Source organism: Oculina patagonica, chromosome 12 (assembly GCF_052425735.1).
Source record: "Oculina patagonica isolate OP01 chromosome 12, crgOcupat, whole genome shotgun sequence".
Lineage (NCBI taxonomy): Eukaryota > Metazoa > Cnidaria > Anthozoa > Scleractinia > Oculinidae > Oculina > Oculina patagonica.
In genome coordinates, this window is record NC_135769.1 from 16565447 (window position 1) to 16583926 (window position 18480).

Below are 18480 nucleotides of genomic sequence, written 5' to 3' on the forward strand. Positions count from 1 at the left end.
GGGGGGCTGGGGGGGCTGCAGCCCCCCCAATTTTTGGGCAACTCAGATTTTTTGGGCAGCAAGAGAAATTTGGGCAAAGCCAGTTCTTAAAGAAGTTCCATGTCTTTTTCGAAGAGATATATATTTTCTATTTAAAGTCGGCGTGGTAAAGCCAGTTATATTCACCCGAGACAGTGAAGGGGATCATATGTTGCTTTATACGTATTTGTAATTTTTTTGTTTCGGCATAACTTTCTTGAATTGAATCAGTGATATCGTAGATTATCGACTGGAGACTCTCGAAGATTTGCCGGATTCACGTGCTAAGCAACCACTGTCTCATTACCACGGGCTTGACGTACCGAGAGCCAGTGAAATTAACGCCCGTAGTTTCGTAAAAATGTACGCGACAGTGGAAACAAATCCGCATCTTACATGCGTTTTTTTGTTTAGAACTCGACTTGTGCCATATGCATATTAGCCAGCGGTACAAAATCGTAAGCGGGCCTATTGCCACCGTATTAAGAGCTACTACGCGTCTACGACAAGGTGCTGTCCGGGCTTGAGCTCAGGTTTAGCGGAAATAACCAGGAAATACTCTGTGCTTTGGGAAATAACTGTTACAGTGAAACACCTGATAAAGAAAGCTTCTCCTGCGTTGCAAAATTTTACAAAACTGACGTCGAGATTCTGGAAGACGAGCGGAAAATTTACGCGAGTTTTCGTCATGTGCGCGGATAAGGCTACGTGACTGTTTCAGAAATGCTGGAGATAAAGCACGAGAATGATCTATTTGATATGTTTCCAGAGTTTTTTAATGTGGTACATATCCTTGCAGTGATACTTGCTACATCGTGTTCTGAAGAACGATCATTCAGTGCGTTGCGCAGATTCAAAACCTACCTTGGCAGCACCATGGGGCAACAAAGTGTCAGTAACATGGCACTTATTAACATTGGAAGGGCATATGCCAACTCTATAGTCAACAATGACATGGATCGTATCATTCAGTGATATCTTCGGCCGTCGAAATAACAGAGACAGCTATTTCTTTTAACGTGATTTATGAGCTCATATGGTAGATTCATTTTAAAGAATATTTTCACTTCATATGTAGTCCTATGTTAGTGCATCATATGTCCCTCGTTTCTTTTCGACTGTTTCGTAAAAATTTGGGCAACTTGCGAAAATTTTTGGGCAAACGGTTCACCGCCCCCCCCCCCCCGTGAAAAAAATTGCCCGTACGCCTATGAAGAAGACTAGTCGAAATAGCGGCCAAATAAATAAATTGTCCAATACAAGTGTCGACGTACTAGCCGTGCATTTAAAATTACTGTCTTTTGTTTTTAACATTGGCATTTTGAACATTACACTGAAGACAAAGGTCTGTTAAAATTATTAATTTTTTGACAGTTAAAAGAGGTTTTTTTCTCAAATTTCTTTACTAAATTAATTTCGGTACGACTACTTAGCACGGTAGGCCTGCGTGACGCACAGCAGTAGCGCGACTTGGTTTAAAATTATTTTGCAGCTTTTTGTTGCGACTGAAACGATTTCAATTTGGCGCGACTGTATTAAAGTTTATTATTAGTTTGACGTTTGGGGTTGAAACCATTGCCGTGCTATCACCAGTTCGACACGGCAGTAGCACGACGTTTTGAACAGGCCTGACTTTTTTTGCAGTATCTTAAAAGCACTCCCAATATAGGTCAATATAGTTTTTACCGTTTTTATCATTTAATTCGGTGCTACCCAGCAAATCTAATTTTTTTTCTTCTGAAATGTGACATTTGCCACAAAAAACGCGCATTAAATAGATAAGAGCAGAAGGTGATTACTTAACCTTGTTTGTCCGTCGCATTCGGCAGCAGAACGCTGTATTTTCTTTCTTACGGTGCGTGGCGCGTCGGTTATTTTCGTTGATTCCGTAAATCGCAAACAAAAACAACGAAATAACGGTCAAACCTTTTAAGTTCCTTTTTCTCCTTTCTCTTTTCTTTGTAAGAACTCCAAGCGATACCAGGAGCCCATCTGAGCAGTTTAATAAGTATTTTCTCTCTTTGCAAAAAGACGTCTGAAGCAAAAAGATTTGTTTTGCGACTAAAAAACATTCTTTTATGACATAACAAAGGGAAAGACGCGCGTGCAAAAAACAGCCAATGAGATTTGTTTTAGTTGCATCTGATGCAAGCTCGCGCTCGAGTGCAATCTCGTGTCCGACTCGTGCTCTCTTCGTGTCCTGCTCGTGCCCTTACCATAGGCGTACGAGGCGGGGGGCGAGGGGGGCTGCAGCCCCCCCAGTGCCGAAAATTTTCGGGAAAAATGCTTAGAATTCGGGCAACATGCAAGCCTAGAGAAAAAAAGAAAATAAGCCGAAAAATCTCAACATAACGTTCAAAACAAATCAAACCAACAGAAAAAGTATTGGAAATACACCGAACTTTGTTGTTCAAAAGTCCAAATTTCTCATTCATCTGCTTTCGTTTCCTCTCGCAAATTGCTATAATCACCTTCAAATTTTTTCGCAAATTCTGCATGACCCCTCAGTTTGATTCAGTTGCAATCAGCTTTTCTATAGTTTGAGCGTTTACGCGCGGTGGATCCAGTGTAAGACCTTGAAACAAAGCTGTTACAATGCAATGAAGTTAATGCTTTTGACTCAAATGTTAAGTTCTCAAGACTAGCTCAAAACTTTCAACGAAATGTTTTAACCATGCATCCCTGAATGTTTCACACGCTTTTGTTTAACTTTCAAGTGGGGGAAAAACAATGTAAATTGGCTCCCAACTTCAGATATCTTGGACCACTTCTATGGTCAAAATTAAGCAAAGACCTGAAAAACTCGCCGACTGTGGCTGCATTCAAAACTAAAATTAGAAAACTCAATCTATCGGACTACGTGGACAACAATAGTAACTGTTGCAAACTCTGTTGCGCTTAAGACATTTTAAGACATTGTAAATATTAGTTTTCTTTAGTTTTTAGTTAAGTATTTTAAATATTTTTAGCTTAGCATTATTAATAGTATTTTAGGTATTTTAATTGTGTCCCCAATTAGTCCATAAGGGCTAAACACACAGACACGGTAATAAAGTTTTTATCTTATCTTATCTTATCTCCCCCAAAATACTTTAATTTTTGCTGAACTAGAGTGAATATATAAAATATTTCCGAAGAAAAGGATAACGGGCAACGCCACGGAATTAATCAAAGGACTTCAAGCAAGCAGGCTAGTTAAGGTTTGTACACAACTATTTAAATGCCGTTTTTGTCGTCCATTTTATATGCCTCTTTATTCGGTTTTAACCCATGACATTTTTGTTTTTTCGGGCAATAAGGTCTCCGCACCCCCAGGTCCGAAAGTGCCCGTACGCCTATGGCCCTTACTCGTGCCAAAGTCTGTGTTAGTCAGCGGTTGGTCAATGTTTGGGTCGGTGCCTGGGAGCCGGCGTACTCTGGACTCAAGATTGGCTCGAGCGCGAACCATTCTCGTCCATATAGCCCTTTCTGTTTCTCTTTACAGTAATAGCAGGCAGGATCTTAGCTTGAAAATAGAATGGCGCTGGGCACATTGGATTTCCAGTCCTAGGAAAGGCGTAATGCTTCGCCTTTTGTGAAACCTTTCCAGACACCTGGAGGGTGACACGTCAAGAATTGACTGGCTCCTAAATCTTTCGCCCTTGTATACGCAAGTATCCAGGAAAGTTATTTCTGTATCTGAAATTTCAGCCGGGAATTTTTTGGTCGGACGATAGTTATTTTCTAGCTCGGTGAACGCGTTTATTTCATCGTTGTTATGTTCCACAGAGAAGACATCTATGTATCTTTTTCAAATGAGCGTTCAATGATTTCATTTTCAACTGCAGCCATGAAAATGTTGGCAAAAGATACTGCCATTTTTGTGCCCATTGCAGTACCATGTGTTTGAAAACAGTTTTTTTTTTCGTTGAATTGGAAACAATTTTCTAACCATATCTCTGAGGAAGGGTGTTGGTATCAAAAGTTTGTATAGATGGAATGTTTCGTATGTTTTCAGTACATACAATGGTGATTCCTTGATATGATTTCTGTATTTTAGCAATTGGCTGAGGGAGGTAAAAATGAACAGGTAGATCCAAGCTCTATCAGATTCTGTTGGGCTGTCACAGCCGGATATGATTGGTCTCCTGTCTGGGTTTGGTTTGTGAATCTTTGTAAGGGTATGGTACTCGTGACAGATTTGGTGTTAGGGATAGCCATTTTTCTGTCATTTCATCGATATATCTTGTTTACCATGGTAGAGCGCTTACATCTAAACGCTTAAACGGGCAACAGAACTTTCACTCATACAGAAAGGGGAGGTCTTTGAAGGCTTTGATGAACGTATTCGTTAGAGCAAAATTTTGAAGGGCAAAGTTATACCATCTCACCAATAGGAGTCATGTTTGGCCTGTCAACTTTTTGAGACACCATTGTTAAAACAAGCAAACAAATATAGGGAACACTGATAAACATTTTTGGGATCAAGGGAACTAAGCAAAAAATTTTCGGGATCAAGGGAACATGGGCTAAAACATTTTTGGGAACAAAGGAGTTTTTAATGGGGAACAAGGAATTAGTACGTTCATGAAGATGAAGTATTCAACACTTGATGACACGAGCAAGGGGCAAAGAAAAATTCTGAGTACCCGACGGGAATCGAACCCATGGCCTCCCAGATACCGGTTGGGCGCTCTAACCAACTGAGCTACGAGAGACTGTGAGCTGGGCCAATTTTACTAGCTCAGTTGGTTAGAACGCCCAACCGGTATCTGGGAGGCCATGGGTTCTATTCCCGTCGGGTACTCAGAATTTTTCTTTGTCCCTTGCTCGTGTCACGTCACTTCATCTTCATTATTTATTACCGAGTTTAAAATTTACCATCTTTATTATTTGCTATGCACTCTTTTCAAAATTATGCTCTTTCAGTTTGAAAAATGCTTTGCTTTATTTTAAAGAGATACATACAAAAAAGTCACCATGTATGTTTTACAGTTTTATAGTTATTCAGTAAACTGAATAATATTCCAAAAAATCATTCCAATTGTTTTTACACTTTTATTAAAAACTAGCAATGGTATATTGCAGTTCCTGAGTTTTGATTGGTTAACAGGCAATGGTATATAAGCTTTTATACCATGCCATAGAAAATACAGCGAATCAGAATACAGGAAAGCCGTTGTATATTCGACGGTATTCAACCCAACCTTCACATCGTGCGCTGCGATGGTATTCTTGACGAAATTTAGTAAGCGTATTTTCTGTGGCATGGTATAAAATAGTTACACAACACTTTCTTGTGGTATACTATGGAATATCCCACGTGTCACTTGTATTTTCTCCGTATACACACTCGCCTCGCCTAAAGGCTCGTGTGTATACCGAGAAAATACAAGTGACTCGTGGGATATTCCATAGTACACCACTCGAAAGCGTTGCATAACTAGTATATATACCATTGACCATAAATATGGAATTCAATACGCGTCAAGGAAAACAGCCGAGGAGCTCAAATATTGCAATTCTTTAGGCGTTTTTAATAATGCAATTATTCCACTCGCGCTTGTTGGATATGAGATCGTTGTAGCCAACTCGGCGCTAAGCACCTTGTGGGCTATTTGCCATCTCATATCCAACGCGCGCTCGTGGAATAATTGTTAAATATAACGCGTGTTTGTCACTTGTTTGTGTTTATGTATAACACAACGTTAGCTCTTTAGATCTCTTGTCCTTTATATGTATTATATAACACAACGTTAGCCAGCTGGTTAGCTCTTTGTTCACTTGTCCTTTATATGTATTGTGTAACACAATGTTAGCTCTTTAGATCACTCAAGCGTTTATCGCTTGTTGTACTGCAACATTACACTTGGAAGTTGACATAGGCGTACGGCCAATTTTTTGAAAGGGGGGGGGGGGGTTAGACATTTGCCCAAAATGTTTTCGCAAGTTGCCCAAGTTTTTACGAAACAGTCGAGAAGAAACGAGGGTCATACGGCGATGCACTAACATAGGCTTACAAACGAAGTGAAAAACTCATACATAAGAATCTATCATATGAGCTCATAAAAAACTTGTAAAGTAATAGTTGTCTCTACCATTTTGATGGCCGAAGATATTAACAATACGATCCATGTCATTGTTGACTACAGAGTTGAAATATGCCCATTAAAGGAGCTACGTCATGGACAAGGCATCTTACTGGCAAGTTTTTTCAAGTTTGTCATTTGTAATCTGTCTTAATCTTCGTCAGTCGAAACCATCCTTGGTTATTTTCGAGTTTTTATCACTCCTTTGTTGTTTTTCTATGTTAGGAAACTATAATTTTGAGGTTTCCTTCAATCTGAAAGTAATCATGCAGTAAAATGACTCAAAATACCGTAACATTGTTCCTTTAAATGCTAATACAAGTGCGATGACAAGTAAAAATTTAGGCCAAGTAAAAAAACAAATGTTTCTCGTCTGGATTTCTTAAAAAAAAAAGAGCGGGCGGGCGCATTTTTTGTTATTTTTTAATTATTTATTATTTTGTTGCATTTCATACCTGTGTTGTTCGAATATCGATCGATAAATCCTGCAAGGTAATTGACCTTTCCATTACGGACCTAGCGTAACTAGGATTTAAAGTTTTGGTCTTGGTCATGTCTTAATCCGTACAAAGTGAAAGTAAACATTGTTGGTTTTTGTTCGTTCTAACTTTTCCAAAAACAAATAATTAAAAACGAGAGGCGGCCCCAAAAAATGAAGCGGGTGGGGACGAGAAACCAGTTTGTTTTTGTTTTGGGCTTTATTATTTTGTCAATATCTGTACAACGCACTAAATGATCGTTCTGCAGAACACGTTGTACGGAGCAGGTATCACTGCATGGATATATGAACCACGTAAGAAAACTCTTAAAACCTATCAAATAGATTCTCTTGTATTGTCTCTAGCATTTCTGGAGCAGTCATGTAGCTAATCCGCGCACACTACGAAAACTCGCGCACATTTTCTGCTCGGCTTCTAGAATCCCGTCGTCCATTTTGTAAAATTTAGCAACGCGGAGAAGCTTTCTTTATCAGGTGTTTAACTGTGACAAATATTTGCAGTACAGTGCCAAACAGAAAAAAAAATACAAATATGTATATCATCAAATAACCCCCTTCACTATTAACGAGAAATTTGTCAGGTGCTAAGCAACCACTGTCTCATGTGAATTTAACTCGCTCTTACCCGCCGACTTCAGGTTAAAATAGAAAATATCTATCTCTTCGAAGAAAAAAAAAACTTCTTTAAAAACTGGCTTTTCCCAAATTTCTCTTGCTGCCTAAAAAAATCTGAGTTGCCCAAAATTTGGGGCTGCAGCCCCCCCTGCCCCCCTCCCCGGCCCGTACGCCTATGGAAGTTGAAGTAGTCAACCAGGGTCCAGGCCACGACAATAGCGTGGCTGACGCCGTCTTTGTTTTGTAGAGAGCTTAAAGAATTGGACTTAAGAAGTGTTTGAACACCAAAAACAAGCACATTTTTACTTTCGACGACAAAAATGAAGATAAAATTGTTTAAAAATGCTCGTTAAGCCAAATTATACAAAAAATGCTGACATAATCGGGAAATGCCTACTTATCAGACCACTAATTTAACTCTGCACATGTACGCAAAGCGGACCTATTATTGTGGATTGCGTGACAAAATTTTCCCGCGAAATCAGGGCGCATGGTGCATGGGATAGCCAACACTTCACAGCGTGTGTGTGATTTTACTGGTGTATTGGGGGATTGGGTATAAACACGAAATTATGGCCGTCTTTGATGAAAAGTGGCAGAAGACCAAAGCAAGTATCACACATAGAGGCATTTTCATGTTTAATAACGATCTACTAAGCGATGTAAGCCTTGTTGTTCGAGCTTCGAGTGACGAAGGTGAGCCCAAGAAAAGCAAGATGGCGATTCCTACCCACAAGTTTGTGTTGTCGAGTTGTAGTCCCGTTTTTTTCGCCATGTTTTGTGGTGGACTGGCCGAGAGATCGGACTCTGTTGAACTACCAGACTGCGAGTACGAGGGAGTGTTGGAAATGCTTCGGTACATGTACAGCGGGAAGGCGGAATTAAACGAAAGCAATGTGATGCAAGTGCTGTATGTGGCAAAGAAATACTTGGTCAATTCGCTTGCTGATGAATGTGTTCGGTTGCTGCGAAAGGAAATATTAAATCCGGCAAACGTGTTTTGTGTTCTGCCACATGCTCAGCAATATGATGAGAAGATTCTTGTGGATCAATGCTGGGAATTGATTGACAGAGAAACTGAAGAAGCTGTGAAATCCGAGGGATTCGTGACAATTGAGAGGTCCTTACTTGAAGCAGTTGTCAGAAGAGATTCACTGACAATCAGAGAGGTAGAGTTGTTCAAAGCTGTTGATCTCTGGGCAACAAAGGAATGTGAGAGGCAAGGACTTTCTGCAGATGGCAGTGTGAAAAGGTGCATTCTTGGAGAGGCTATTGTTAAAGAAATACGTTTCCCGGTGATGGAGGAAAAAGAGTTTGCTGAAGCCGTGCCTGACAGTGAAATCCTAACACCGCAAGAACTTGCTAACATGATGAAGCATTTTAATTCAGAATTAGCATCACCAGTCGGTATTGAAGGGACCAAAAGGGATGGCACTCTCCAATCATGTTTCAGATTTGGTAGAGTCAATTTAAATCATTACGACTTGGATAATGAAGATTGTATTCATTTCCACGTGAACAAAGACGTAGTGCTTCATGGAGTTTGTCTGTTTGGTAGTGAAGGTAATGAGTACTTGGTGCATTTGACTGTGAAAGAAGTTCAAGGCCAGAGCGAAGTTGCTAAGAAATCTGGAAGATTCTTGTCAGTTCCTAAGCATAGAAAAGAGATTGGCTATTATGGTTTTGTTGTTATGCTTGATCCTGTTAATTTGACGAGCGACAAACAGTACTTTGTTCAAGTGAACATGAAAGGTCCCCGTTCATGCTGTGGCTTCTCAGGTATACCAGAGGTTACAACACATGGTGTTACATTTTTCTTCACACGTTGTAGTAATTTTGGCAGGAAATCAAGTGTTTATTATGGACAATTTGGAGAATTTTTGTTCAAGTTATCATAACTAAACAAAGCAAACTTTTTTTACAGTAAAATCTATGAATTGAAGAATGTTAATCACAAAATCAAACATGTCCAGGAGACATGGAAAGCTCCCAGGGGACTAACTAAAAAAGTTTGTTGTTACCGGGAGGCTCTGCCCGAGGTCCAACCCATTACCCTTTTATATACTATTATTATTTTTGTCAGAAAGGCACCCTTTTCATATACCGTTTATTGAAAAAAGGTACCCCTTTTATGTACCTAAATGACATGAGGTGTACCTAAAAAGAAAATCTTATCAATCTTCTGTAGCATTAAAGAGATAAAAATAAGACAGCCATAGAATGCGTCTGTTCAAAAATTGTTAATTAAAGCCCTTTTAAATACCTTTATGACAGATTTCCTTACCCTTTCATATACCTAAACTTACGAAATCCTACCCTTTTCTATACCTGAAGCATGCAAAAAGTACCACCTTTTGGGCGGAGCCTCCCTGTATAGACCACTGGAGCCAAGCAGAAGGCCCGACCTTTTGTTGGTACTATTTGCTACTATTATAACAAAACATTATTATTGGGTGAACAGCTGGAATCAAATTTTGCATGAAAAAACCTGAACAACTGGCGAAGAAAAGTTTTTGACCCATTTGAGGGCTCGGGAGTGTAAAACTGTCAACACCCTAAGTATGTTACAATTTCTCAAAAAACTAGAACAAACACTATAGGGTGGGTGGGTGGGGCATGTCAGGCAGTGATGGATGCAAAAAAAACAAACTGAACCTAGAACTGAACCATGTGACCTTATAGACCTTATACCCCCTGCACACTAGAACCCAGTCTCCCAGCAGTGTGTGAGAAACGTTTTCTGCTTAACTGGTAGCTCAGCCAGTGAAAAACCACACATTTTTCCATGTACAGTTGAAACTCTAGTCTTGATTTCCAGCCACTTTTTGAGAAGGCGACAGAAATCCAGCCTATTGAAGCCCTTGCAACACTCTTGTTTCTTATTAGTGGAGAGCTCTGGTTAGGATCCACTACAGGCCAAGGGGTTTCTGTGTAAGCATGTTTTCAGATGTTACAGTTGTGTTGTTAAGAAAGACTTGTTGACTGATGGTGTTTCAAGAACCTAAGCAGGAGCCATCTTTTTATGAGCTCATAAAGAGCTTAGTTTTCTATGCACTAGAAAGTACGAGTTGTTGCAAAGTGCAACCTTGGCAGCAAGGCCTGCAAGCCATTTCGGTAACCTTTAATAGCACTTCATTAGCACTCCTGTTAGCCTAAATAGTACACCAGTTAGCATACAGTTAGCTAAGTTAGAGTTAGCCTTCTTATTAGGATGAGGGATTTCTGCCTTGCATGCCTCGCGTTGCATGCCTCGCTGCCTTGCCTTTCAGCCCAAGTGCCTTGCATATTTGTTAGACTCGTAAATACCATAGCCCCGGGGGGGGGGGGGGGGGCGGGGGGGGGGGGGGGGGGAGAAAAAAAAAAATTTTTTTTTTTTTTTTTTTTTTTTGTTTTTCCCCCCAAAAAAAAAAACGCCCCACCCCCCCCCCCCCCCTCCCCCCCCCCCCCCCCCACCATAGCCTAGGTGCAGCTGCATTGATAACTCTAAAAAGTGAGCAGGTTTTACAAGTTGTTTAATTTTTTTAGTCGACACCCTTTGGAAAAGTTTGAATTCAACAGACTTCTCAAGTCTCATGATGTTGCCGTGAGATTCGCCATAATTTTTCACTTCATTGTCACAAATAAAAGATAAAGAACTCTCATGGCAAACACAGTCAGGTCATTTGATTGGCTCCTAGTTTTTAGGTTTTTTTGTCCATTGATTGATCAATCTCCCAGTTTTTGCTGAAATTTCCAGATTTTTTATCACAATCTCCAGAAAGTGCTTTGAGGTTGAGAGGTCTGATTATATTCAAACACTTTTATGTACTCTAAGCAAACCATCAAGAATTATTTTCTATTTTCAAGATTTTCCAAGAACATTCACTTTCAACTTAGCAATCTTATTATTTGCTAGTAGGTTTTTTATTTAAGGTGAGTGCATGTAAGGACCATTGGCCAGAGGAAAAATTTTCTCTGAAGGCAATATCAGAAAAAGAAACACTTATTTCATATTTCCTTTTCACTATGCATTTTTTCTTATGAGAACATGATAAAATTTAATAAATTATAGATTATTTATTAATCATAGCTATGGTGCTGCAGGTACATAATGTGCCATGCCTGGGGGGTACTCAAAAAAGTTTTATACGGGGAGGCTCCGCCCCAAGCTTAACCCCTTACCCTTTTATATACCATTTTGACAAAAAATGGAACCTCTTTCGTATACCTTTAACTGAAAAAAGGTACCCCTTTCATATACCTAAAAGACATGGCATAGACTTAGAACAGGACTTTTTCTTGTCATTTTCATGTAGCGCTTAATAAATTAAAATAACACAGCCATAAATTGCGTCTGTTTGAAATACTGTAATAAAATGCCCTTTTAAATGCCTAAATGTCAGATTTCCTTACCCTTACCTAAACTCGTGCAATCCCTACCCTTTTGTATACCTGAAGCCTGAAAAAGGTACCCCATTCGGGCGGCGCCTCCCCGTATGGGCCATTATAGGGAGTACCCCCCCCCCTCAGGGTGCCATGGATGATCATGAAGATTTTGTATGTAAAATGATTTATGTATGTGAAGTGTTTTTTTTAATTAATTTTATTATGTGCATCATAATAGAGGTGTCATCACATGAGGTGTTCAGTTATTGTTATCAATTGATTGATCAAGTGATTGAAGAAACAAATGAATGCATGCATTATTAAACATGTGCGTGTTCATAAAATATCAGAAAAAAATCATACCATCTTGAACAAGTTACACATTAATGCATTTATTCTTTACCAAAGCTGTATATTGATCAACTGCTGCTTTTTTCCTTCGAATGTCCCAATAGACATTAAATACTTTGGGTGGATTTATTTGTGGCATACGTGTATAGCAGTTGCATTTGCCTTTTGGAGTTTTCTTCTTTTTTTAGCATATGTTGTAAATAAATATGCCTTTTGTTTGTAACATGAGGATACATATTTTTTTTTGAAGGTTTGTCGTGTCTGTTTTTTTATTTTTTTTTTTCAAGGTGTTTCGGTTTTCTTAAGCCTTCATCAGTTAAAAAATCAAATCTTTCACACGTATTTAAAAATAGCAGCCGTTAGCGCCCCCATAAAAAAAAAAAAAAAAAAAACATCAACAAACAACCTTCAAAAAATTTTTTTCCCCCTACAAAATTATATTTTGATACACATTTCATTTGTATGTAATCATATTTTCTTTAATTTTACTAGGCGGTGTCAAATAATTTGTTATGGAAATATCTTAATATTAAAATTGTTGTTGTTGTTGTTGTATCTTGTATCATGCAGACATAAAGGTGACGTTACACGGGACAACTTGCAACAACGATTTTTCGCGCAACGATGTCGCGTGAAAAACTGAGTAACATGGTACCGAGGAAGATTTTTTGTGCACCTTTTGACTCTGCAACATGTTGTGAGTTTTTGAACCCAAGTCAAAAACTCACAACGCAAGATGACGAATATTTAGAAAGCTGACTTGTGTAACAGGGTCGCCGCCGATTTTTCGCGCAGCACCTTCCCAGAATTCTGTTCAACATGGCCTTGATGCTGGTGCGAAATGTTGCGAGGTGGCGTTGCGCTGAAAATCGTCTTGTGTAACATACATGTTACCAAGTACGTTTTGTACGATGTTGCGTGAAAAGTTGACTCATTTAACATACCACGAAAAGTTGATGCGGTGTTGCGCAAAAAATAGTTGTTGCAAGTTGTCCTGTGTAACATCAACTTAAATGAACATATCGGTGGGTAAAAAACTTGGACAGACAAATGGATTTATGTTTTGGGATATGTTTGCAATCTCCATATTTGCTGGTGATAAGGCCAACTAAAAAACGTAATATGAAGCCAAGGTAATCAGATAGTATTAATTATTGTTATCTTATCAAACACTGTTTTGAGGGTGTTTGGCTCAAAATAATTTTACCAAAAAAAAAATGCTGCTTGAGATGAAAAATTTATCCAGTCACTGTAACGAAATGAAGAGCTGTGCAACTAGCTGTGTTTTTTAATCAGGTTTGTTTGAAAAAGTAAAACAAACAAATTAAACCAAAAATAGACTTGTTGTAGACTTTGTCAATACAAGGCATGGTTTAAACGTTTTCTTGAATTGGAATACAGGTTTCACCTTTGTGTACCTATGGTTAGATGCACAATTTTCCATTTTATAACAATTATTTCTTGATACTGTAGCCCGTGCACATGTACGTAGAGCGGACCTATTATTCTGGATTGCGTGACAAAATTTCCCGCGAATTTTAGCGCGCGCAAGTGCTCATTCGGATAGCAGCACGGAAACTTGAGACCTTAGCCAGTTTGTATTGGCCGCGTGTTCGATTTTACTGTGATTTCATTATTCGGTATTACTGCAAGAAGAAATTATGGCTGTCTTCGAGGAAAAGTGGCAGAAAATCAAAGCAAGCATCAAAGAAAGAAATATTTTCATGTTTAACAACGATTTACTAAGCGATGTAAGCCTTTGTCAGGGCAGTAACTATCAAGAGGCAAGACGAGGCACTTGTCTCCAGTTGAACAAAATTGATTTTTCTCAAGAAATGTCTCATGAAAAATGTCTCTGAAAGAGTTTCAGAGCTTCTAGATTTCAAACGTTTTTTTTTTTGGGGGGGGGGGGGACATGCCCCCAGAACCCCCTAGCAAGTGTTTGTCATATACGTGCAAAACTTCCGCTCCGCTGCGCGCGAGGTCGGAGGGTTCGATCTGCCCGGTTGACTGCTGAAAATAGCATGAAAAGAAGAATAAATTTATTCAAGCTCGCTAAAGTTTTATCGGTATAACAAACACAATAGACGGGTGTGTTTGATTTCGCTGTCGTTTCGCAATCTGTACTTTACGATGGAGTCTCTCTTGAAAAACCTCAAAAAACAAGTGACTTGTTCGATCTGTTTGGATACTTATACCAAACCCAAGACAATAACGTGTCTTCATACCTTCTGCCTTGAGTGCTTGAAGAAACACGCATTAACAAGCCAAAGACAAGGCAAATACCGTTGCCCTAACTGTCAGGAAGAGGTTGGCATCCCTGAAGGAAATTGTTTTGATAAATTGCCGACCAGTTTTCTGCACAACAGTTTGTTGAGTCTTCTCGCTGTTCGACAAATTGGCGATGGAAGTGAGATCAGTTGCGGTACTTGCAAGAAAAAGAGCGCTGAGATCGGCTACTGCTTTGATTGCGAAAAATTGTTGTGCCCTGACTGTGTAAACGCACATGAAGTGTTCCAAGCTACTGCCGCGGCGTTTGAAGGACACAAAGTCACGCCAGTTAAACAGTTTCAAGCCCAAGACTACGAGGCCTTGTTAAAGCGAAAGTCCTTTTGCTCTCAGAAGTACCACGAGAGAGAGGTAACGAAGTTTTTCTGTCTTGAATGTCAAACTTGTGTTTGCCAAGTTTGCATAAACACGGTTCACAAGAATCACAATATTGATCCGCTTGAAAAAGCAGCGGATGGCGAGAAAGCCAACATCATGGCGGGCGTCAAGTTGATGAAAGAAAAGAGAAAAGTTTTCAGTGATGTGATGCGTCAACTTGAAGATACAGCTTCCAAGCTGGAAGATAATGTCAACACCGCTATACGTGAAGTTTCCCAAGCAGCCGAAGAAATGATCGCTACGATTCGAGAACGCGAGCAAGAGACCATTACCGCCCTCAAGAAAACACGAGGGTCGAGAACGAAGACATTAGACTGTGCTAAGAAACAAATGCAATCCTCGACCAAGCGAATTGACCAAGCAGTTGAGTTTGCTAATAACCTGGTTCGAGGAAGTTCAGACCTGGATATTATGCAAAGCAACAAGAATTTAGAACAGAGATTTGAAGATCTTAACAAGACCCCAGTCCCAGCAGTTCCGGTAAGTTCATTTGTAAAGTTTGTCTCGACTATTGCACCTGAGAGTTTAAGCCTGGGTTTCGTGGCAACCAGCGAAACAGATGAACGTCTGTATTCAATAGAAGGACTGACTGAAAATTTCCAAGCTGGATTAGAAGCAGAGTTTGTGGTCTGTCCTAACATATCTGAAGAACTGACGAGTGAAGGTCAACGTAAATTTCACGTTGGAGTGCTCGTTGGACCCTCTGAGAAAGTAGAAAGTTTGATTGTTTGTAAAAGGGAAGATGGAAATTTCAAGGCGAAATTTATACCAAAAGTACCAGGCTCCTACAACATCACAGTAAAGATAAATGGCGACAAACTTGCTAACAGTCCTTTCACGGTCCAGGTGAAGGAACGACAGCTTGATGTTGTGGGCGAGCTAGATTTAAAAGGAGAAATTCCCCAAGAGCCACATGGAATTGCTGTTAACAGTAAAAGGCTGATCGCTGTAGCTGACGGGGAAGGACACTGTGTCCTAATATTCAACCAGGAAGGAAAGTTTGTGCGAAAAATTGGCTGCTGTGGAAAGAATCCTGGACAGTTTATCGGTCCAGCTGGCGTCACATACCTGAATGATGACGAGATTTTGGTGGCAGATGACGAAAATCACCGAATTCAACAATTCAATGTACAGACAGGGAACTTTGTGAAAAGCTTTGGAAAGCAAGGGTCAGGAGAGGGCGAGTTCAAGAATCCAGAAAGCGTTTGTATGGATGGTGAAGGACGCATTGTTGTAGCCGACTACTTTAACAACAGAATCCAGGTCTTAACAAAGGATGGTAAGCCTGTGTTTAAATTTGGAGGTAGCAGCCTACCCACTGGATGTATTTGTCATAAAAACAGGTTCATTGTATCTGACTTCGGGAACGATTGTTTGAAAGTCTTTGACTGTTCAGGGAAGTTTTTGTACAAGTTTGGAAAAGCAGGCGAGGCTGAAGGACAGTTGTCCCATCCTTGGGGTTTGTGTGTTGAGAAATATGGCAATCGTCAAAATCTCCTTGTATGTGACAGCAACAATGGTCGCATTCAACAGTTTACAATGGAAGGTTGTTTTACTGGTAAAACTGTAACTGGACTACAAGCACCAACGTACATAGCTACAACGCCAGATGGTCGCATTTTGGTTTCAGATTGCAAAGCGCAAAAAATATATGTGATAAAATAACTGCCAAAATGTGAAAGAGCACATTGTTGAACGTTAAAAGGAAATGTAGCTAGTATGTTTTTCACAAAACGAGTGTGAAGTACCATTAGAAAGTTCTCTGTCCAATTCAATGAATTAATTGCAAAGTTGGGATCAAATCTTGTATCCAGAACTTCTCCGTTTCTACAACGTTTTTAGATCAAATCAAGTTGAATTTATTATTGATTGGTGTGTTTTGTGCAAATAAGATAAGGAACAGTTAAATTTCCTGTATACTAATCATGATATAGGTATTTTAGATCGAAGAAAGAATTCCCCTCGTGAGAAAGTTCTTTTTTTTGGCAAATAATAATTGCATGTTAGGTGATTGTTTATAGAGCGTTTAGGATTTTCACTTATTTGGCCTTTTACTCCATTGATAATGAATAATGAATATTTAAGTCACTCTCAGTGTAGTAACTTGGAAACATTCTACATTCGGTAGCTTTCTTTGGTCGTCACACAACGTTTCTTCCGCGTGACGACCCAAATAAGGGCTGCAAAAGAGACTACGGTACCTGACCGTGTAGTGAAAGCTTGCGTTACGTTACCAATTGTAAAGAGTGTGTGACACAGAGAGCTCTTAGCTGTAAAAAACAATTTTAGAAACATTATAATTATCGCTAGAACAAGTATTGTTAATACCGAATCTTCAAGAAGTGTTTCAGCATGCAGACTAAGTTTTCAGTTGATAACGGTTCATAGCACGTCCAAATTATACCGGACAGTAATATTATAATCATACTTTTATATTAATAAACTACAGTAGAACCTAATCAAGTCTGTTGTTCAGTGTTCTCGTTGTAATTAAAATAACCTCCCCTCACAGTCATCATGCCCCTTGACCTTTGAATTCCATCGCAGTTCAATATTAGGACTCCCCTTACTTTTACAAGTCGCTATATTGAAAGCTTTCGACCGGAAGTGATACTTATTTATCACAGCCAATCAATGCACCGCTCTTATAAAGCTAGGATATATCAGCTAAAGTAGCTGTGGGCGGTGACGACTAGCGAGGAACTAACGGCCTCCAAGCCCCACAAAAACACAAAAGATCACACAAAAAGATAAAAGGTAAGAGAACTTTATTTATCTGGCTTGCAGTAGATCAATGTTTGGGATCAGAAGATGCGAAATTAAGTATTTTATGGAGCATTTCTCACGATCAGTTGACTAAAGCCGAGGTCAATCGTTACAAATTACAGTGAATGTATGGGATTAAATAACGCATACCGTGACGCTTGCGTCACGCGGCCTCAAACACAGAGACTTGTCTGCCTGTGCATCGACTTACTCAATTTGCACTCTTTTTACGATGTTCGGTGGCTGAAGACAACTCTGTTACCTTGGATGATAACCCTCTAATGTTCTCCACGACATTTACGGCAAAATTGCAATTTTGGCCACACGTTTTGAGCACTTTTTTTCAAGCAAAATAATGTTTCTGAGCACAGTTTGGGACGCCAACTTGTTTTGCATGAAATCGAGACCATCTGTGGCTACCAGTTCCAAGCCGAGACTTGCCCCTGCAAAAATTAGGTGGAAGGGCCAATCTGGTGTCCTTACATCTGCGCGCGCATTACGGCTCGATTCATATTTCCGCATAACAGTACACAGGCATACCAACTCAAAAGACACAGGACGCAAAAACAAAATTAGGCTTGCGCTCTCCTTCGTCGAACGCAACTACAAACTGCGTATAAGCAAGAATAAAAGAGGTGTTGAATCAAAATTTTAAATAGACTTAATAAAAATTAACAGCAACATTGGCGCTTTTTAAGCGGCTTGTAGGCAAAATAGCCTTTGCAGATTTACCCTTTTATGTTCCCATCATGCACTTTGTAAAGACCATTCTCGAGCATTGAACGAATGCAATCCCATGCTCTAACAGTTCATTTTGAGGTAGACTTGCTGAAAAGAATTCTCTCCATGTTCTTATTGTACCCACTCAGAATATAGGAAAACACGTCTTAGCTTCTGCTACTTCAGCTTTTCAAAATTTTCCGGGGAAGCATACCCGCACACCCCCTAGAAAGGTGTCTCCTTTGGTACGTGTCACAATAAACTGCTACGCTCTCCAAAATCAAAGTCAAAATGTCACCCTTTTCCAACAAATCTACTTGAGTGATAGGGAGTATCTTGGCGACAGATTTACGAGAACGTTATGCACTCCTGACTCAAACATTTCCGATATTATCCTTTTTATGGACGAAT

The 18480-nt window shown here is 39.6% G+C and overlaps 2 protein-coding genes across 3 annotated transcripts; both read left to right on the forward strand.

The window, feature by feature from the left end:
* The first annotated feature begins 7735 nt into the window (after window positions 1-7735).
* LOC144632025 (BTB/POZ domain-containing protein 2-like) lies at window positions 7736-10507 on the forward strand. The gene has a single exon (XM_078490609.1). The coding sequence runs from the start codon at window positions 7773-7775 to the stop codon at window positions 9096-9098; it is 1326 nt and encodes a 441-aa protein (XP_078346735.1). The 5' UTR covers window positions 7736-7772; the 3' UTR covers window positions 9099-10507.
* Window positions 10508-13944: 3437 nt separating this feature from the next.
* Window positions 13945-17047, forward strand: LOC144631973 (E3 ubiquitin-protein ligase TRIM45-like). 2 transcript variants are annotated; one of them, XM_078490560.1, is made up of 2 exons: window positions 13945-15063; window positions 15430-17047. In XM_078490560.1, the coding sequence occupies exons 1-2, from the start codon at window positions 14050-14052 to the stop codon at window positions 16246-16248; spliced, it is 1833 nt and encodes a 610-aa protein (XP_078346686.1). In that variant the 5' UTR covers window positions 13945-14049; the 3' UTR covers window positions 16249-17047. The 2 variants fall into 2 exon arrangements, with proteins under 2 accessions (XP_078346686.1, XP_078346685.1); XM_078490559.1 differs by having other exon boundaries at window positions 13945-17047.
* Window positions 17048-18480: the final 1433 nt, after the last annotated feature.